We start from the raw sequence: 22,992 nt of genomic DNA, 5'->3' as shown, positions 1-22,992 counted from the left end.
TCATTTGGGAGTTTGTGAGAAATGCAGAATCTCAGGCCCCATCCCAGACTTCCAGACTCAGAAGCTTCATTTTAACAAGCTCCCCCCAGTAGTTCCCATGCACATTAACAGTTGAGAAGCACAGTTTAGAATAAAGAAACTGAAGGAAAAACGAATTAACATAATAAAAGACTTGTGGATTTTACCTCATAGGTGTCCTTGATATAAGGAAAAGCCACGCCAACTTGAGGATTCGTGTTTTTGTTATAAGCATATCGAACTACGGCCACCATGTCTAATTCATCCAAAGCATGAATCAGGGAGGAAAGGGCAACTGCTGCTGCCTAGTAAGAAAGATGCATGCATTAACACGTGCCAACATGGGACAATGTTCAACACGGGACCAAATACTCCTAAAATTATTATCCACTTTCTACCTGTTTCAGATTTTTTTTTAAGTGCCTTCTCCCCCACCCACACACACCAACTTCCAGGCCATATTTGCATTTAATCACATTTACTACACCTCTTCTGGAACTTCATTATCTAAATTCTTTTTCTTACCGCTTCGATCTTCCCTCTCCTCCAAATGCATACCCTCACCCTCTAAATAAACTCAGGTCTCAGCCTTCCTAAACAAAATATTTCTTTGCCTCTCTCTCCCCATAAATTACAATCAGTATCTTTCTTTCCTTTCACCTCTAAATTTCATGAAATAATTGTCTTGCTTTTTTCACTGCTGAGAACAGTTATTCTTCAGTCTAATCCACTAGTGACCCCACTTCCTTATTGAAATTCTCATCGGAAGTCGCCCATGGACTCCTAACTGCTAAATCATGGGCTCCCGTGCTCTGAGGGTGACCTCTCCGTAGCACATGACCGTCCCTTTTCTCCACACTTTCTCCTTTCGCTGCAGAGACACCACTCTCCCCTGATTATTATACTTTGTGGCCACTTCTCCCCTAGCTCTTCTCCCAACTAATCTTGAAATTCTGCTCTTGACCTTTCCCTTCTCCTCTTACTCTAGAACTCTAGTTGGAGATTATTTTATCCGGTCTCATGAGTTGATGAATCAAAAATCTGTATATTCAGCTTTAAAACTCTCCTAAGATCTCGACTTACATTGCGGACTAGCTGGTAGGTGTCTTACCTGGTTATACCTTAGGTAGCTCAAGTGTTCATAATGAAAACGAAACTTCCTGTCTTTCCCCCATTCTCCACCTCTACCCCTTACTTCCATTAACACCACTGTCCCAGTCAACCAAAGAAGAGCCCAAAGTCTCTGATAATGCCACCTTACTCATCCCTTACCTTCAAGTGTTCACCAAACTCTACCCATTCTACTTCCACGCCATCTCTCAAATCCATCTGTTCTCTCTCAAAACTGCCTCCTCCTCTGTTCACAGAGCTGATCATGTGACGCCCTTCCATAAAATCCTCATGAGCCGATCATTACTTCTGGGCAAGTTTTGTCCTTTCCCACCTCTGCAGCTTTTCATTCACACCTTTTCTATCTAGCTCCAATGCCCTCTCCAAATCTCTGGCTCTCTAGCTTCTAACCCATTCTCAAGGCTCAGTAAATTGATACCCTCTCCATTTGAGATTTGCTTTAGTCAACTCTCTCTCCCTCCGTAACTCCCCATTTTGTACTTTTCTCAGTATTTTAGATAACCTTTATCAAAGTTATCTATGTATACTCCCATTTCCTCCACTAAAAACCTATGACCTCAATACCATGCCAGAAAATCCTCTACAGATTTCACAATAGAGTCACTATCTTTTCAATTCAAAGAATATTTACTTAGTGCCTACTCTTTGCTAGGCACTCTCTTAGGCCCTATAAGAAAACAAAGATAAGTCCCTGATCTCACTGAGCTAATACATTCTGTACTAGTAGACATGAGGTATGCATCAAATACAGAATGCATATATTATAACATGTCCCGAAAGAGAGACCAGATAAGTACAATGGGAGTCTGAGGAAGAGATTACTTCCAATTTTGCAAGTTTTTATTTGGATGTCTTTGCTAGAGCCATTTGGGATATTTAAAGTAAGGAAGGATGGGGTCTTGAATGACTGCTACATTACAACACAATACTGCACCTGTGGGAAACTCAACTAAAGCTCCATTTCCTTTCCTTTCTCTTCTCCCCTTCTCTTCCACACACAGTGCAAATCAGCAAATAAAAGTGTAGATTCTCTACACACACACAAAAATTATATGCTAATGACCAGAGAAAACATATTTTTAAAAAGAAATTATTCACAGAATCACAGAATATTTGAGTTAAAAACAATAGTATTCACATAGTTTAACAATCCACATGATGAAGGAATTCCCTCCTCCACATCTGACTGGTGGTAATAAAGACTCTACTTGGAAACCTACAGAAATGGGGATCTGACCACTTCACAAGGAACCAATCCATTTGGATGATAAACCTGTTGACAACGTAATTTTTCATCTTGAACAAAACTGCCACCAGTTGGTCCCTATTTACCCTCTGGTAGGAAGCACAGTTTAATTTCTGTTCATATGATAATCCTCTAAATGTATGAAGGGGGCTATTGTGTCTGCCCCTCCTACTCCCCTACCTACCTACACAAGTCTTCTCCATGCAATCTTTTACTGGAAGTCCTCATGTGACATAGTTTCCTTACTCTCCTGCTTACCTCATAAGCTCCAACTAGTTAATATTATTCTTTGACTATGATGTCAAGAACTGACACCAAAAGGTAGCCCTTTCCCATTAGTAAAAGAATTTCTTTTTCTTGAATGAATTCAAAGTGACCCTGTGATCTATAGGGTCTGTATGAGGCTCGATTTGAGTCATGCAAGTCACAAGGCTGCACTTAGCTGGCAAGTCAAATAACCACAGATGCCTCAACACAGCTTTGTGATATGACAGTCTTCACTGCATACACAGCAAACACATGAAGTGATCAGGATTTTCTTTGTGTAAAGGGACAGTAAGCAGGAGGTAAGACTTCAGCAAAAGTTAAAAATGAAGTTAAGGTGTGTTAACACCTTATATACCAGAACTGCACGTTCCCCAGCAGGATTTGATCCAGGAGAAATCCACGAACCAGTCTTCTCAAATTTAAGGATTCACATATACCCACTGTGCTCTAATGAATCTGCTCAGTACTGAGTGGAAGCCAAGCATCTTCTTCTAATTTTAGCTGTTCTGATAGAATAATGGCACATCATGCACTGGACCTGCAGCCAGCCATCTTCAGAAGTGAGGAAACAACGGCACTAGACCACTTAACCATCACCCTTCTCTCAACCCAAACAAGCCTTCTACATACAGATTACTAACTTCAAATAAAAATACTTCCAGAATTTGGAAACTTGATTAAATAGTCTTAAAAAGGCACTAGATTGGAATCTTCCAGCTCAGATCCACATCTCCAAGGAAATTACAAGCTCTAACTTGGAGGCTACGCACAAAATATTTACTGAGTGGGCAGGTTTGAGTGTAGGATGCAATAATCATGGGTGGTTACCCAGGCAGAAATCAGCCTGAAAACAGAATCTCTTGGGGAGGTGAGAAGAGTGCCAAGAGAGAGGGAAGGGGGAAAAGACACATTTCTGAATGACGGAAGTGGCCCAGTAAATCAGTGAAGTTCATCTCCAGGATGCTTAAACCAGCACCAAATGTTCAGTATTTATGAAAATGAAAAGGTCAAACTGACCCAACCCTCCTGAACATTTGACCATGAGATTCCCACACTAAATGCACTTGCCAAATGTTTTTGCTTTTAATACTCACCTGATCTCCAATTTGCAGGACTATATCCTCAGGCCTTGTGCTCATGCTATGACAAATTCATTTATCATTTCTCCATTTATAGAGATAAAGGTCAGTGAATTTTCCCACTGCTGTTGCAAGAATTAATGTCCTTTAAAACTACAAATGTCCGAAACGACTCCCTTAAAATGACAATTCAATTCTGTGGCACTACCTCAAAGACCCACTGTCAACTCACCTCATCATCTTTTGCTGCAAAGACCTTTAGAACTTGATTTCCCATATAATATTTCCTGTGGATCTACAAGAGTGAGAAAAAAATTGGTGTCGATCCAAAATAAGTAACATAAAACCATAATGCTCCACGTTACTAAGAAATCTTATTCAAAATGTTCTTACTGAAAAACATTCACAGGCCTTAGAAACAACTTATTACTTGAGGTTCAATTCAACACAATAAATATCTGAGCACCTAGTATGCGTCAAACATTGTTCTGTGTACTGTAACACAAAAGCGAACAGGATATAGTATTGTCCCGAGGAGCTTAGACAGATAAATATGAATTGAGCGCAAGGCAGTACTACCATACAGAGCTACAGGACAGAATTACAGCTCGGTGCTACAAGGGCACATCAGGATGGCATCTAGCTGGGACTTGTGGGGTCAGGAAAGGCTTCTGTACATGGTGACACCTAAGGTAGGACTTAAAGGATGTGCATGAACTGATGACGAGTCTGGGCACAAGTGTCCTGAGCAGAGATAACAGTGAGAATAAGTCTGGAGTGACAGAAAAACAGAGCACATCTGGGGAACTGCTTTTGGAGGAGGACAGTGCCCTCCCACCTCCAAAGCTGAGAAATTATGAGCACTTTCACAGCTCAGGAAGATGAAGTCTCAAAGGTGTGGGGGTGAAGCCTACATAATTCAAACACCCTCCACCTCCACTTCCATTCCTCATTTGAAACCATTATTTGAAGAAATATGGGAATGATCCTACATTTTTAGTTTGCTACATTTATGTAGATTTATTTGCCCTCCTACCGTGTTTCCCTGAAAATAAGACCCAGCCGGAAAATCAGCTCTAATGCGCCTTTTGGAGCAAATATTAATATAAGACCCAGTATAATATAATATAATATAATATAATATAATATAATATAATATAATATAATATAATACTGGGTCTTGTATTAATTTTTGCTCCAAAAGGCACATTAGAGCTGATTGCCCGGCTAGGTCTTATTTTGGGGGAAACAGGGTATTAAAATCTGTAATAGTTCTTGATTGATTAAAAAAGAGCTAAGGCACCTAAATGACTTTTCAAAAGACAGACAGCCATTTGGGAGAAGTTCTGGCTAAATTCTTATCCATCATATAATTAGATACCCAGAATACTGACAGCTTGGAGGAAGACAAATTGAAGGGACTCTTGAAAATTTAAAAGAGTAATTCACAATTCTAAAAAGGAAAAACATACCCCAAACCAAAAAACCTATTTTATATAATGAAAAGTTTCACATCAATTCAATCCAGAAATGTTAGTTTCCCTCACTTAAAGGGACTTTAGAAAAATATGTGATCTTATTAATTTAAAGATAATTACTGGTCTGTTAGTAGGTGCATGCTTATACTTTATCTAGTTGATATGGAAAAGATCTTTCTCTTATGAAGTGTGTATGCATTTGTTAAGATAATACATGAAAGCAGGTATGTAAAATTAGACTATTCAGAAATGAGGGTGTCCATCTGGAAGGCAGATTACTGATGGCACTGGCTATGGAGTCAGAGAGACCTGCTTCAAAGCCCATCTCTACCACCTTCTAGCGAGGTGACCTTTGGCCAGTTACTTCACAGCTCTGAAGCTCAATTTCCTAATGTATAAAGTACGTATCATGGCACCTACCTAAAAGGGTCGTAATAAGAATTAAATAGGAATTTATATAAAATGCTTAGTATATTGACTGAAATATTATAATCACTCAACAGATGGTAGCTATTGTGATTATATTTATTGTGCCTGTCTGAGACTGTACTTGAGATACAAATAATTTAGAGCTAAAAACAAAAAGTTGCTTTAGAAAATACTTCATGACTTAAACGTTAATTTTAAGTTAATAAAAATCTTTAAAAACGGAAAATGTATTTTTTGTTCAGTTCACTCTTTTTTGCTTTGTCATTCAACTAACTAGGCTCTGCTACCACCCTGGGACAGGTGATTTAAATTTTTTGAGTCCTGACTTTTACTTACAGATGTGTAAGTGTATAGGATAGGTCTTTTCTGCCTGTCTGGAATTAGGAAGACCCATTTCCCAATAGGCCAGTTTCTACAAACAGGTCTGAATAAAGGTTCTACTTCACTGAAAAAGACTCATAAGCATTGCCATTGATAACCATAAGGTTTAAGTTTATATACCTCCCCAAAGTGAGTAATTTTAAAGAAAAGCATATTCAGTGTAATTTGTTAGAAAATTATTAGACTCAACTTCCAATAAGTATTTTTTCTCACTATTAAAATCACATCAACTTTAAGTAAATCCTCCTAATTTTCAGCTGATGAGTCTTAACAATGTATATAACAGTTTGGGCATATCATAAAAATCATGCTCCCTAACCTCACTGAATTATTCTAACACTGAACTACACAGGGACTATGTGCTTGAGCAACAAGAGGAAGTTTAAATCCAGTATACTGGGTAATAATTATTTTTATTATAATTCTCAATTGAGTTAATCTAGACTAAAAAAAAAAAAATCTTTTCATTCCTATAGAGCCTGAAAAGATACATTTTATACTTATACATTCTTTTTGGTTGCCTACCTCAAGAACAATTTCATCTAAGATCCCCAGGAATCTTTAGTAACCCTTTCTAGGATAGTATACGGTATCCCACAGCCTTCAGTGAATTACTGCATTTCCCATTGTGTCATTTTATGTATCTCTGCATTGGTGTCTAAAAAATATATGACTTAAGGACAAGTTTCACATCTTAGACATCTTTGTTAGGCATTGAGATGAAGAGCAACTGGCATAAATCAATGATATTTTAAGAGGTCTATAGTCATTCAACACCCAGCTAGACCTTCATTTCCTAGAAAACACTCCATTATACGTAACAGTTTAGGAAAAGCAATATAATAGCAAACAACTAGATACTGTTTCTTTAAGGCTACTATGAGCTACGACTGACAGCGAAACTAAGATGAGACTTTCAATTGAATCTATTCTTCTGATTCATGCTGACTTCTCTACATCTTGGTTTTTCTCAAAGACAGAGACACTAACTCCCAGACTACATTTTGGGAAAACTGAAAGTGAAATAAACATGTATTACAAATAAAAGGACCGATCAAAATCACACCATCTCAAATAATAACAAGGAAAAGCTCACTTATTTTGTTTACAATTAGTAGAGTAAGTGCTGTACCTGAGAAGATCTACAAAATCCCAAAACAGAGAAGCACTTCCCCTCCGATTTATAATTCATTTGTTCCTCATCCACTTTAGAGAAAGGAATGATATCACTCCCATAGCGGAACCCTGGAGGACAAGAGCAGAGAATCTGTTAAGTGCACAAGGGCTCATTTTCTACGAGTTGAAATCAGCCACCCGCCTACATGAACGATACAGGCACACTCCAGATCAAGCCTCCACATACTACTCCCTGGAATCAAATTTCTGCCCCTTGTGATCAAGGGGAGAAAGCAGCATATAGAGTCAATAAACAACATGTACAATATAGAGTCAATTAAAATCTAATTATGTTTTTTAAGTACATATTCTGCAATCTAGTTACTTTAATGATTATCCAGCCTAGAAAAAAGAATGTAGCAAATGTAACGTACTAGATACCCTCCAAAAATAAACCACAGTTGACTAAAGCACAATCGTGATTTGTAAACATAACAAGAACACATTTATTCAGAATCCTGGAGACCCACAGAGGAAAAAATGCCCATAGGAAATTTTCAGAACAAAAAATGTTCTCAAAAATGCATGCTGGAGATATACAAATGCCCAACGGAAGAAGCCAGAACTCTTCTATTTAGAAACATTCAGTTGATAAGTTGGATATTTTTCTGCATTTAATTAATTTTATTTCTGGGATTGCATTGTCTATTTTTGTTCTTTCTCATTACTTGGGTTACTCATACAAATATAGGCTCTTGGCTTCTTAAAAACAAACTCCAAACCTGTTCCAGGGCTTTTGCTCTATAGAAGGTCATGCTATTGCAGTATATAGTCTAATATGTTTTGTTGGGAGAAGGATCATCAAAATCTAAGGACTCTGGCTTTGGGTAAAAGGAAAGGAAAAGCACATACACCTTTACTCCAGGAGACAAAGAAACGTGTTTGAGGACACAGTCTGTGACTCAGTGTTTATTTGTTCCTGTCAATCTGTTGATGTCGTGTATTTAATTAAAGAAAAACAACAACTGTACTTTTATATATGTCTTTTATAAAATTTCCCACAAAAAACAAACAGGGAAATGTATGGCATATGATTAAGAGTGGTATCTAAACCAAATGTTTTTTCTAACTTGTCTCTGGCATCAGACATCTTCTTACTTGAATTGTTTAATGGTAACTTGAAAATTCTCATTAAAACAGTCTTGTGTTTTTTGGTTCATCTACTTAAAGGGCAAATCAACAACTAACTTTTGTACATAGCAAGAAGCGTAGGACAACAACATATAACCATATTCCTTTGCCCACACATACTAGTCCCTCTGTCTAAGAAAGAGAACTCTACATATTACAGGGCAGAGAGTGGAGGACAGGCAAAGGGAGTATGTGGATAACTGCAAAAAAGTTTAAGACAGAAAAGCTACACGTCTATGCTCTTTGAACTCAGACAATTTTTAACTTTTCCCTCTCCATTGCTCCACCAATAAATTTCCCTTTTGCCTAAGATAACCAAAGCCCTTTCTTTGTTTGCAACCAAAAGAATTGGTACGCTTATCTGTAGTGTCTTCTCCTTCCAACCCACCCTACGTCTAGCTGTCACATTCATCTTCCTAAAACACAGTTCCAATGACATTCTGGCTCCACGCTGTTCTCAAAATTAAGGATAAACTCTTCAGCCTGTCATTCAAAGCCCTTCTTAGTATGACAGACCTGGGCTGAAGCTCTGCTAGTCAGCTGTGTGACTTTGAATACACTAATGAGTATGTTTCGGCCTCAGTTCCCTTATGTATAAAATGAAAACAACAAGAGTGCTTGCTTCATTAGGCTGTTGTGAAGATTACAGAACAAAACACAGGGTATCTGTTAGCTACTACCCTCCAGTACCAATCTGTATATGCCCACTACACCATCCCAACGACCTTATATCACTGAGAAGGCCTTCTACTTTCCTGGTCTTTTGTCTTTCATCATGCCACCCTTCCTGCTATGGGTGGGTCATTATACTAGGATCAAGTGGTTAGCAAGTGATAAGGACATGAGTCTAAACCAGGTCTGACTTAAAAATTCATGTTCTTAACTGCATTAGACCACTGAATTGAATTAAAAAATTAATAGAGATTGTAGGGTACGTACTGATTACTTTCTATACATAATCCATCAGGAGAAAGAAACTCTAACCACCACCACCACCACCACCACCACCACCACCACCTTAATCATTTCCCCCCACTGCCTCTACAACACATACAAATACCCACAAACCCTGCAAAATACAGTGTCACAGAGGAAAGGCATTTATTTTAAGACTTGCAAACTAAAACTATACTGGGTAGCAACAAGTACAGTTTGGAAATAAATTTATATCAAGACCCTGGTTTCTATCTTCACTATCATTTAGTACCTTATAAGTTTAGCTCTTGAACATTCAGATGCTCTCAGCTAGTTTCTAAGCCCCCTGGATAGAGATGCCATCTAGACACACCATACAGGTCAAATGGGTACAACTTTAAAGATCCTAGTGAACATAAAGCAATAAAACAAACACAAATCATTTTTCTTATCCCCTAAATTACCTTAAGGGAGCACATCCATCAGGATATAAAATCTAAAATTGGCACTCAAGAAAATAATTACCATGGATGTCAAAAATAAAATAGAATACATTTTGAAAAACTTGTTTCAGCCACACTAACATAAGCATTTTCCTAGCTAGTAAATATCAAACTTTAAAGCAAGTCAAGTATTAGTCCTGTCACTTGAGACATTTAAAACTCAGCGAGATGGACCCAAACACAGTCCTGGGAACCATCCTGCCTGAGACCCAACAGATGAGCTAAAGAAACCAGTGTCTCATACTCCCTTCAAAGCGTTACATCTCTAGAACTGAGAAATATCTGTAAACAAATAATAAATCTCAGCCTGCCTCTGATCACCTTGAAGACAATCTCATTTAGGCAAAAGCGGACCCGCTCATTGGCACACCTTGAATAATATCTTCTTTTGGAACTTCAGTTTCATCATCGTCATTCAAGCAATAAATGGTTTCTTTTCGTATGTCTTCTTCTTTTAAGGTTCTTGCATCCACAACTGTCCAAGACTTTTTAGCTGTCCCCTGTTGAATCTTATTTCCAAAAGAAAAAATAAAGAGAAAATATAGAAAGCTAGGATTCCAGTCGACAAAGGTGAAAATATAATATATTCTCTGCTTTACAGAAAAAAACACAAAATAATTACTCAACATTGTTTTGTTTGCTCTTGCCTATTGCGGAAATTTTAGTTCATTTCATAACTCTTTCAACATTTCATCCCCCCCCAGGGTAACCCACAGGTAAATATGAATATTTGTATATACTCAAACACTTTCTGTTTTCCAAGAAAGAAAGGGAGAGTAGACTCTACCAGTACTCAGAAATCAGTAAGAAAATTTGAGAAAAAAAAAAGACAGAAAGATGGGAGGAAACTGTACTCTCAATTCTTAGCGACACTATTGTAGGCCTTGACAGAAACCAAAATAAAGATATACCTGCAAAGATTTCACAGGTGTGGAGTGTGTACTGGAATTAAGTCCTTGAATGTACAAAAAATATTTGAATATATAAACACATGCTTTGTATGTTTAAATGTTTTTATATATTAGTTTTGTATATTTAAATAAAAAAGGTAAGGAGGGTCATGTGGAAGCATGGATCAGAGACTTGTACTCAAACTGGAATTTCAACAAATAATTACCAAAAGCAACTCATTTTTCAAAGTGTGCTATTATGTATAAATGTACATGTTTTACAAAAGGCAATCTCATAGTAACAAGTCAATACTTTTTCATACTTCCTGGGTACCTTTAATAACAGAATTAGGTGTAACTGAGTTTTCAAAACTCTGAACTTCTTGATTCTGTTGGCGTATATCCTATATTTCTGCGACGATACTACAATGACCCAGCTTGATGCATTCCATTTTCCTTCTTTAAAAAGAGAGAAAGGCCTAGAACTCATGATTAACAATCAATTATCAATGGAGAGAAAGAAAGAGGAGGGAATCAAGTTCCATTAGAGGCAAGTCGTACAACTTCCTCTCCTACCTAGCATGCCTTTTTCATAAAAGCTAAATAGAGATGAAATAGGGAGAGCAGTTACAAAAGCAGTAATCCTGGTGCTAAATAGCCCACACATGAGTTGTCAGTTCCTTATGTAAGCATATTAGTCTGCCAGGTAACACTTCTTTAAAAAACGTGTACCTACCACTTACCGATTTATAAGCCACAATCCTTATAGACAAATTGGAACCAATGGTCAGCTGACAGGACCAGGCCGTGGAAGATTTCTCAATTTTCTTAAAGACACACAGTTGTCTCAGACTCTCACTTAATAAAGAAAAATATATAATGAATGCAACAATTTTAAAATGTTAACTTGTGCTGGATGATGCGCTTAGTTTTCTAGAATGAGAAACGCACTGCTGTTGATCAGACAGAGAGGAACAGCAGGGGAAGGCAGGGATGTGACAATCACGAGCTGGGAGAGAGCCAGGACACAAATGAGTTGGCCAAAGAGGAAGGAGTTGAATGACTTTACTGACAGGTGAAAACGAACATCTCTATCTTCCCTTATTCAATCCGCTCTTTCAAATCGGCCAGTTGTTCTTTACTTTTTTTTTTCAGGACCAAGAACATTTTGAAGATATGATGAAAACACACTCATAAATCAGTTTGCACACAATATAGAAGGTTCACCAGCTCCCTGAAAACCACGCTAAGAACCCCTGTCTAGGATATCACAGGGTGGGCACCAGCCTATAACGTCACTGCTCACAACTCTACAATTCTTTTTTAATTCCAATTCTCTTAAATAAAAGGCATCTGTACATGCCCATAATGGAGCGAGTTAAATAAAGACCTCCCAAGGGATAAAGTAACAGCAATCCACATTTTAGTCTTGAGGTAAAACAGAGAACTCTAGGTTTCTTACTGGGGATGGAGAGGGAGACTTGGGGAGGGTGGCAAACACAATGTAAAGTGTTACATTATTTGAACATAAACCAAGATCAGTTCTATTTTTATCTGGCCCCTAAATCAAACACAACAGAAAAGATTACCAGAGATATCTGAAAGCTGTTGTAGACACTAAAACAAAAAACAAAGGAATTAATGACCAAACACATTCAAAGTATACAGTCCAGACTATGACTGATCGATCCCCTTGATACAGATGAAAAACCTATCTAGAAAGAGGTAAGGAGAATTATGTGACGTTATCCAGAGTTACAGACAAAGAAGCATCAAAAGACTCCAATTTTCTGAAATAATTTACAATGCGTAGCAGATATTCTATCTGACGCCCTACTTCCAAAGTTATGATAGACCTTGGCTTTGGATGTGTTGGGGACTGAGTGGGTCTGAACCAGGTCTAATCTGTCTCAGGACACTGCCAGTCCAAGTATGAGTCATGTCTAAAACCATCACGAGATCTGAATTCTACGCATATTTCAGGGGAAGTTCTAAAGGCCAGCATCTAATAGGTAACATTTGGGAACAACAGCTTTGAAATAGATGTGAAGCTCCCCATGTAGAAGTCAAGTTATCATCCTAAGATCTCAGAGATGGGGAAAAGTCTAGTTCAGAGCTGTCCGGCACAACTTTCTGCGATGATGGAAATGTTCTATTTCTAACTGTGCCCTGTCCAATAGGCTATTGAGCACTGGAAATAGTGTGACTGAGGGACTAAATTTTTAATTTTAATGAATTCAAACTTAAATAGCCACATGTGGATAATGGGTACTATACTGGATGACAAAGTTCTGGTCCACACCTTCCTGGCAGACCTAAAACCAAAGTAGCTTCAAACTGCTGGCACACTATGTAGTCAACAATTTCCCTCCTTGCTATGCTACAGAAAAATTAATGTTTTTAACAGTAATTTGTATTGGCCTATAATTTTTCTTTATGATAGGATGGTGAATACATTAGCTTAAGACATGTATTCTCACATTAGAACAAACTGTCCAAATTTGAAAGAGAAATAACTTAGGAACACATATCTGAACACATTACAGTAGGAACACACGATTATGACAAGAAATGTCACTTCACAGGATTCCTTTGATTTCTTTGCCAACCCCTTGTGAAATTACAATTCAATTTCCAAAATTCCCATTTACCTGTAATTTTTCAAGGGTGCCTCGTGTTTAGAAAATCAGAATGTATTGCTTGTCAATTATAGCTCACCAGAAATATTTTATAATTGCGGTGGAGAAAAGAAATTAGAGCAGATATACAATGTAGCTACTGAAAAAAATCCCAATTGTTGAACCTTTACTTCAACTAAGAACTTCACTTAAAATGCGTGTATTTTTGTATATTTATTGATAAACTGGAATTAAGTTGCAAACATCAGGTGTGATTATCCCAGAGAATTTGAAACTACACCAGCCATACTGCATGGTAAAGTACTGTTTCCACCTTTACCCAATCAGGCCCTTCAAACACATATTGTTCTAAGTGCTTCCAACTCCTCTCAGGTTCTTTGCTCTAAATTGAGTGTATGTCCAATTCCAACCACGAATAACATGAAAAAAGGTGACAATCTCTAACTGGATGGTGAAAAAAGCAGTTTGCTTCATTGTTATATGGTACTTCAAGGATTTATATTTCATAAATCATTTTGCCTTTATAAAACCCACACGAAATATTAACAAGATTGTAAATTCTTTACATTTGGGGTGTTTTTTTTGGTTTGTTTTGCCTGACCAAATCATTCTATGACCAAAAGTTGTTTTGTTTTTTTTAATCACTGTATTACAGTATATAAACCTAAATCAGAGGATAAGGGGATATTGCATATCTCAGATCTGCCAGTTTTTATAATTAGGAAATTTTTTTTTTGTAGGTACATGAAAAGGAAGGACCCAAGAGATGTGCCCCAAGCCTGGCATAAAGGAGAAATCTACTACCTCATCTTTTACATTTTACTTGCTAAATATTTTGTGGTATCTTTGTATTTCCAAACTTCACTGACACAGTCCTGGAAATAAACAAGAAATCTTGTGCTAGCCACACAAATCTAAAAAAAGAGATTAGGGGCTAGTGTACCATTTCTTTAATGAAAATCAGAGTATTTATTAAAGAATAACTGCTAATTTAATAGTGGCCCAGAAAAAGAAAACCATTAGGAAGCCCTCTGTTCAAAAGGGTACAATTGAAAATCGTAATCAAGGTTTTCACTTCCTACCTGAAAGAATAAATTTCATCCAGCCCATCTTCACCTTCTAAAGCCATCATCACCCTTTTCACCATCCGAATACCTTCTTTTTGCTGCTCAGTAATTTCTTTTAAAGGAAAGGAAGGTCCATGGTGGTCCGAGCGCAAGTTGCCATCACCTCCGTCCCCAGTTCCATCTTCCTTGCCAATTGGGAAAGGCAAACTATCAGAGAAAGATCAGCAGTAGTTACGAAGACAAGGTCTGAAGCCAAGGAAGAAACTGGGTTCCAATCCTGTGACTATCACTCACTAGCAATGAGAAAATGGGCATGTTCGCCAACCTCCCTGAGCTTTAAATTTCTCATCTGTCAAATGGTACTTATCTACCTTAGTCAATATTCTATGGGTTTCAAGTAATTGAAGCCTCTTTGATTTGGTAAAAAAGGGAAATTCATTGGCTTACATAACCAAATAATGCAAAGGGCAGGGTCGCACCTGGCCTAGGGATGACCACACCCAGTGTCTCAAACACCATACAGATTACCTGACCCTCTCGCTCTTTCCCTTCGTATTTAGTCATTAGTCTTTATGCTGGCTTCACTCTCTTGGACTGACTTCCTCCACATTGTCTCGGAACACATTCAAGCTCACACGGCCCAACTTCACTACCAAAGACAGACTCAGTGTTTAAACCTCTAATCTCAAATTCAAAAACACCAGGAATAAAGGGTAGCCTGGGGTCCAGATCTAGAAGATGTCAGCCCTCCTTCAAGCCATGAGGTTCAAGTTTAGGAAGAAATGCTTCCTAGAAAAAGGCTGGGTGATATTCTAGGCAGACAAAAATACATAAATAACTGCCCATTAATATCCTTCAAAGTTATAAAGATTAGAGAATTTGTATAAAATACTTAAAACTCAAAAATGTTATCATTATTACTATACACAAATCTGGTAATTCCTAGAAACAAGTAAAACCCATTTTGTTTTTATGTTTCACTCCAGTTGTTTCACTGAAATGAAACTAAAACCAGATGGGGATTACCAATCCTGGGAATACTCAATCATCAATATACAAACTGAACAATAAACCAACCATATTTTATGATAATACTCTGTACGGCACTTTACAAACCATGTAAACAATCTTATTTCATCCTTACTTATTTGGTGAATAGAGATTTCTACCTTTATATTCTAAAAAGAAACTAAAGCTACAGAGACAAAATAATTGGGCCTAAGACATACGGCTCCTAAGTAATGAAGCCAAGACTCAGTCACCTGATTGTAAGGGCAACATGCTTCCCACGTCGCGTATGACCTTACTTTGCCCTTGGAAACGGAAACTGAATTCAGCAATCTTTTCAGTTCACTCACATTACCTGTGGGTCACCCATATGTGGATGGCTATTTTTAAGATGATTTGTCATTTTGTTTGCTATAATTAAAATAGGGCTTCCTAGTTTCATTTTTTCTACATATACTTAGTGGGACGGATTTGCATGTCCTGTATCACCCATCAGATAAAGAGCTTCCGAGGAGCAGGGTGTGGCACAGAGGGTTTGCACCAGCTCACTGCTGTTTCCTTAACATTCACCAGGAAGAAAGGAAGAATGATATGAAAATGAAGAGTCAGGAAGTGAGCCTGAAAAAACAAGTTATAATAACAGTTCCTTCCACCCTGCATTAAACCAGAAATAAACTTACTCAGTAGTAGAAACTGAAAACTAGGTCCAAGGAACAGGCCTGTTCTGAACACGGTACTTCTCTGACCTACTGGTATTTTTTCAGTTCACCTAGAACAACCAACCAAACACAGGATACACCAAACAATAAAACCAAAACTCTACTTTGTATGCTGGAGGTTTGTGGCACAGGAAGGAAGCACATTACCCAAGAAAAACTACAACTGGGCACATAAGGAGCAAGTAGAAGACAAGGCTATGTTTCCAAGAGGGAACGCTTTACCATATTACTCAGACGGAAAAATAGTAGCCCTTTCCAGTGACATTGATGAAGTGCAGTATGTTTCAGCCACGTAAAGACATTCTGAGATTATGAACAGGGAGCAGAAGCTGAGCTGGGCTTATGAAGTGCTAAGAAAAACCTCAACTCAATAAGGAGAGAAGTGTCACTTTAAAAGCACTTAATTTCTCTGAAGTACCATCTTAAGTATCAGTATGATGGGTTACTCTGAACAATTTTTCTACAGTTCTACAGAAAGGAGATGCCCTCAGCAGTTCTGAGAGGTACATACATGCAAGAGAAGTGCTTAATTCCCCATGGCAGGCATTTTGAAGCCAAAGGCTTACCACTCTGAACTGGAGGCTTCTCAGTATAGCTCTCAGTCTGAAAAGTAAGTGTCCCCAGAAGCCTAATAATTTAACATCCTATACTACCACTCTGCTTTCACCAAAAATAGGACAAGAAAAAATAGGTTTCAGACACAGCAGGAAGGATTAGTGTAGTGGAAAGAACTTTCTGTTAGGGACCTAAGATAAAGAAAGGAAATGCCTGGAGGGGAAAATGAAGTTACTGGGGGAGGGACTCTCTCCTCAACAAACTGTGAAATATACTATTATTGCCCCCACCCCAAGTTCGTATACCTCGTTTCTAAATACACATAAGCAAATTACATTTTATATATGTGTGCATATTCTGTAGATCTGAAAAAGAGTTAAAAATAAGCATTACATGTGTTTGAAATGATTCTTAGCTGACATTCCTCTTTACCCTAAAAACATCCACTGTAAGACACAGTTCTCTAGCGCTGTTTCAGAAAAGACACTGACAATCTGGTCACTGTTTGGGTAAAGCCCTCTGTGTGGGCAGGAGATGAACTGAATGTCCTCAAAAGATTCCTCTAATTCCTCAATTCTTTGAGCCTAAGCACAGTGAACAGTCTGCTACTGAGCTAAATTCCTGGGTTTCAGCATGACTTTCATCCCTTTATCACCAAAAAATCAGAAGTTCCTGGAACAGAGAGAGTAATCGGTGAATATTTGCTGAGGTCAGTCACCTGACAGATTCCGACTCCGAGCAGAGCAAAGATTCCTCAGAACAAGTGCTCTGTAAAGGGGCCCCACTCACTGCATTCTGAGACACAGAATTTGTTTACAAACATTATTCGTAGGGTCTTACAAGAATTGCAGGGTGATACTGGATTTCCTCAAGTTATGAATTATAGCATCCAGCTGATCTTTGCTGAATGGGCTGCTGAGGTCAGTGAATACTTCAATATGCCTCTTCTCAAACTTCTTTCCTCTAAAAGAGAGAGTCAGCACATTAAGAAATCATTCTCCTAAATTATTTCCTACAAAGTCAAGTGCACCTGTTCTCTAAGCAGAAAGAGGCTCACAGATGAATCTCAATACAGTTCACAAATGTGATTACCCCCTAGAAGTCCATGTGTTATTGATGCTCAGTTACGTTCCTACCAAACACATAATCACCCGATTATAACAGACTTTTAACATCTTAGGAGAAATTTCTAAGCATTACAAAAAAGGTGCAGAAATATTATGTCCCGATTTCCTAACTCCAACTTCAGTTAAGATGTGGCCATTCTCATCAACAAGGACCCCTTTCCAGCATCTGCATGGGCAGGATGTAAACAGGGAACTCTCCCAGTGTACTACAACGTCAGCCTTGCGAGGGGTCACTTTCCAAACACGCTGGTCTGATCCCACTCACAGGGCTAGTGGCAGGATTTTTGCAAATGATTTAGAGAGATTAAGAAATAGCAATACAAATTTACGCCTGAAATTTTAGTGCAAAGTTTTTTCCTAACAGTTAAGGGATGCATTCATGTGTGTTTTCCGAGACACACATTTTAAAGGCTGATAATTAAATAAGTAATGAATTAGTAAGCTGGCCAGAATTACTATGCATCTAATTTCAATGACATATGGATTATACCACTTAGTATTTTTTTTTAATTCCTGGTAATTAGCTCATGTCAAATAGAAAGGAACCTGAAATAAGCCAAACATTTATTTCTCCCAGAGAAATTCCCAGCAAGTATATCCTTTCCTCTTTTTAAACTTTTAAAAAAAGAGGATGAACTGAACCATTGAATTCTGTGAAATGTTTAGCCGCATAAACACGCTGTTTAATTAACAATGAATCACACAGTGCACTGAATACATCAACCCATATAATTTTTGCAGAAAGACTCATTTCCAACTCTCCTCAGTTGAGAAACTTACATAGTTTCTTGTTGAATCACATCCATGCACACGACGAGTGCGTCCAGGACTCAGCTAGTTAAGGGCAGAAGATACCACCAAACATTCCCCTTATCCCAAGAACGTGCAATTTTTCCCCAATGATGTCCACAGTGCTGGAAATTGTGGACACTGGGCTGACTGTGTGATTATTGAAAAGTATTTGCCCAATGGTCCTTCTTCCCAAATTTATTTCACTAACATACAGAGGGTACCAAAAAAATGTATACACATTTTAAGAAAGGAAAAAACTGTATTAAAATTGTAATACTCAATGTATACCGATAATAAAAGATAAATACAAGCCATGTGTATACATTTTTTTTGACACCCCCGGTATATACACATATGCTATATATCAAAGTGTACATCCTGAAACATAACCAGGAAAAGTAAAATAAACCAAAGGTAATCTAACATATTTCACTCATTTAACCAAAAATTATGATGCCATTTTACACTAACTAGAACCCGTTTTTTGTGATTAGGTCCATTCTTAAACATGGAGTTGTATTATATGGCATTTGTAAGTTACTCTCAGCACAGCAGGACCTCCCAGTGATCAGGGATGGCACTACTGACTGGAAAAATAAGAGTAACCCCTTAAAATCTGGGCACCTATAGAAGAAACTGGAAATCTCACAGTCTGAATGAATATCACTCTGATGTGGGGCACAAAATTAACCTCCATCCAGGAAAGCATGGAGAATGCTAATGTTATACTGTGGGGACAGAGTCCCAGAGAGCAGTTTCCAGGCTCTCGGCCTCACGTGGAAAGGAGCTCGCTCGGGTAGTAGATGGCCGTCAGCTGTAACTAGTTGGCCATAAGCTGCAACCAGTTAGCCATTGGCCACTGATATAACTGCCGTGGCTACGTTGGTTGGTTGGTTGGTTGGTTGGTTGGTTGGCAGAGAAGCGGACGGAGGATTGAGGATTGTGTGGCTCTTGCTTCCTGTGTCTCCAACCCAGCCGCCAGTGAGACTATAGTGGTGTGAACCCCCTACCCATGGCTCCGTGGGTGTTCCTTTTTGGCCTCGCTATATCCTGCGTTCTTGTGCGGGGAGTGGGACCAGAGACCCCGCATGACATATATACCCTTGTAGAAATATCCTCCCTGTGTCTAAGCATTTCTAACCATCACCACCACCAGTGCTCTGCACATTATCAATACAGGCATGTACTCCTTGTTATCGCCCCCTTCCGATGCCTCACAACCTTTCGATTTCACTAGTGCAAAGAAGGGGCAAGATTCTGGGGGGTCTGGAATCCAGGCATCCAATCCAACCTGATTAATTTCCCACTGAATCCTAACACACATCACCACCATGACCTCAGAGCCACAAATGTCCATACGGTCAAAGCTGTGACTCTTAAGAGAACCACACCAAACTAGATTATGATTCCCCAGATTAGAAGAAATTTCTTGAGTCTTCTCTGGCTGAAAAAGGATACAGTCAGCTTGTTGAGAACCTGGTTGGATTCTGCTTTCAATGTCCTCCAGCAGGTCAAAATCTGGGAGCATCAGGTGTCTGTGCACTGTGATGTTCTGATACTGATCCTCGTGAGCAAGGGCATTCTTAGTGCCATCTGTACCGAAAAGCACTAATGCAATTTCATCCTTGCTCTCAGCAAACACCTAGAGAAGAATGGTAAAAGGTTAAAACCATATAGTACCACCAGGAAGCCATTAGTTACCCAGGGAGCAAGACAACCATACCTCCCTATGGCAGGTCCCTGGGGCCATTGTCAACAATAGAACATTGGGCTAGATGGGCCTCGGAACTATCACAATTCTTAGGTTCTAAGCAGACTTTTTCATTGACTATAGATGGGTCCCGCCCTTCATTTCAGCACAATTTAGGGTGGGGGAATGGGAGGGTGGTAACTGCTCTAGAAGAAATTCTAGCCAAATCAGACTCTAATTCTCAATGAAAACTACTTAGGGACAATTTGAAAAGATTTTAGTCTGTCTTTCTGGAATGACTATCCAAGGTTTAAATTTTCCAGATAAAAAAATTTGCCGATTCATATCCTACAGCCCTGTAATTTCACTTATAGGTGTGTATACCACAGAGAAGTTCTTGTACATGTACACAAGGAGACAACGAACAAGCAAGTTCACTTCAGCATTGTTTACAACAGGGCAAAGCTGAAAACAAATGAACTATCCATCAATAGGAGAATGCAAAAAAACACTGCAAAATATTTATACAATGGACTATTACCACCCAGTAAAAAATGAATAAATTTGTGCAATGTTTATCAACAGGAATAAATCTTAAAAACATAAGACTGAGAAAAAGTAAGCTGCAAAATTACATGTACCATATAATAACATTACATACACTTTTGAGAGCTTCATACAATGCTAAATATTATTTATGAATATACTTATGTCCAAAAGTATATAACATGCATGGTAATAACTGCAAGTTTTGAGGAAAGGAGGGAAAAAATAGAAAAGAAGTCGACTGCAAAGGGATACATAAGGGGTTTCACATTTATAGTAATTTTTCTAAGGAAAAAAAAAGAAATCAAACAAATATGGCAAAACTTTAGGATTGCATATTGCTAGAAAATGGGGAAATAGCTTCCCATTCTATTATTCTCTGCATTTGCCTTTTATGAAACATTTCATAATCAAACAAAAATAGTATCGGACACAACAGGCAATCCTGTTCCCACCTACTTATTAAACCTTTTACATCAATGGGGAGAATGCTGCATGGGGAGAGGATAGAAGTCGCTCATTCTTCCTTTTTGTTTGGTCTGTCATATTCCCAGTCTCTTAACAACTCCAGCTACAATCCCTAGATGTACATGGAGAAAAAGTCCCAGCTGCTGGTGTTCAAACATGTCCAGTACCCCAGTGGGACAGGTCAGCTAGAATCCTGTCTCCTGGACCAGAACCCATCTTAAGGCAAGGTAATCATGCTCAACAACAAAAACCTCACTCAGGAGAGGGAAGGAAATTTTGAGTGCTGCGTGAGACTGGCAGCAGGCTTTGTCACCCAGCCTTCCATGAAGGGGGCAGAAGCAAAAGGAAAAAATTGAAAGCACCACTTCCTTTAAAATACTTATATGCACACACACACACACACACACACACACACACACATATATGAAAACTAGGGGTGCCAAAAAACGTATACAAGTGGACACTTTGGTCACCGTTGTTCAAGCAGTAGTTCACCGTAATCAGAATTGTCGAGACGCTGATGGTAACCACTTTGAGAAGTCAAATGTGACTTGTAATTGCAGAAGTCAAATGTGACTTGTATTCATCTTTTGTTAACAGTATATATTGAGTATTACAATTTTAATACAGTTTTCCTTTTTTAAAATGTGTATACATTTTTTTGGCACCCTCTGTATACACACACACGCACACTACATTGGGGCACAGGGCACAGCAGCACTACTTAAAAATAACCAATACAAATACTCTAACCAAGAGTGGGTTTAGAGATGTTTTCTTCTTTGACACATTAAAGACTCCAGGTCATCAGAACCAGTTAAAACCTAGGACGATAGGCGGGAGGTAGTAGTGCCCAGCGGGAAGAGCAACACCCAGAAGAAACAGCAGAGACGTCCAGCAGCAGCAGTGCCCAGGTATGAAACAGAACTGCATGGACTTAGCAGTCCTACGAGGTAGAAGGGGCAGAAATCAACCTAAGTATATTTCACCCCCTTCCCTCTCTGACTGTGAGCTGGCCTTAGTGACTTGCTTGACTAATAGAAAGCAGCGGAAATGACTTTCTGCTACGTCACAAAGAGCCACACAGGCAGGTCTCTTTGGACATTCTTCTTAGAACCAGCTACTACACTGTGAGCATCCCATGCTACACGGAGAAACCCCATGTAAGGGTTCTGACGGGCTGTCCCAACTGAGTGCACAGCCACCAGAAGGCATAACTGCCAGCCACGGGAGTGCGTCGTCTAGGACATCTGGCCCTGTGGCTTTCAGATGACTCACTCACCAGCTGAGCGCACCTGCACAAGAGGCCTCAACGAGAATCACACAACTGAGTCACTCAGTTATCCCGTAGAACCATGAGAAAAGATTTCTTTAAAATGTTATTTCAGACACTAAGTTTGGGGATAGTATATTACCAGCAAAAGGTAACTAGAATAGGCACAACATACTTGAAGGGCTTGTTCAAGATCACGAGATTCTGATCTTGGCAGAGCAAAGATTCAAACCCAGGCCAGCTGGCTCTAGAGGCTGTACCTTTAAATATGACTTTACATTGCCTCTTGTTTCTGATGAAAAACGTAATACCCAGTGGAGGGGCGAAAAACAAGAGAGAAAAAAATATCAGGCTCTAGTGGCAATTGGAATTACATGGGAGTATATATATATAAGAACACTCAGATTCCCCAAAACACTGGGGCTGGTATCTTGCATTACCAAGTGGAGGCAAAAAGCAGTGAA

General features: G+C 38.7%; 1 protein-coding gene across 1 annotated transcript in view; it reads right to left on the bottom strand.

Moving 5' to 3' along the window:
* The window catches only part of XRCC5 (X-ray repair cross complementing 5), an 82,164-nt gene that overhangs the window by 55,197 nt on the left and 3,975 nt on the right, over positions 1 to 22,992 (bottom strand). The window contains exons 3-11 of the mRNA XM_019727052.2: positions 20,010 to 20,193; positions 18,540 to 18,588; positions 17,473 to 17,595; positions 14,366 to 14,557; positions 11,388 to 11,502; positions 10,125 to 10,263; positions 7,162 to 7,274; positions 3,974 to 4,036; positions 186 to 323 (exon numbers count right to left, since the gene is read on the bottom strand). Coding sequence (XP_019582611.2) covers positions 186 to 323; positions 3,974 to 4,036; positions 7,162 to 7,274; positions 10,125 to 10,263; positions 11,388 to 11,502; positions 14,366 to 14,557; positions 17,473 to 17,595; positions 18,540 to 18,588; positions 20,010 to 20,193 — 1,116 coding nt within the window. The remainder of the gene's footprint in view (positions 1 to 185; positions 324 to 3,973; positions 4,037 to 7,161; positions 7,275 to 10,124; positions 10,264 to 11,387; positions 11,503 to 14,365; positions 14,558 to 17,472; positions 17,596 to 18,539; positions 18,589 to 20,009; positions 20,194 to 22,992) is intronic.

This window comes from Rhinolophus sinicus, linkage group LG01, assembly GCF_036562045.2.
Source record: "Rhinolophus sinicus isolate RSC01 linkage group LG01, ASM3656204v1, whole genome shotgun sequence".
Classification (NCBI taxonomy): domain Eukaryota; kingdom Metazoa; phylum Chordata; class Mammalia; order Chiroptera; family Rhinolophidae; genus Rhinolophus; species Rhinolophus sinicus.
This window is presented reverse-complemented; position numbering and strand designations above follow the sequence as displayed.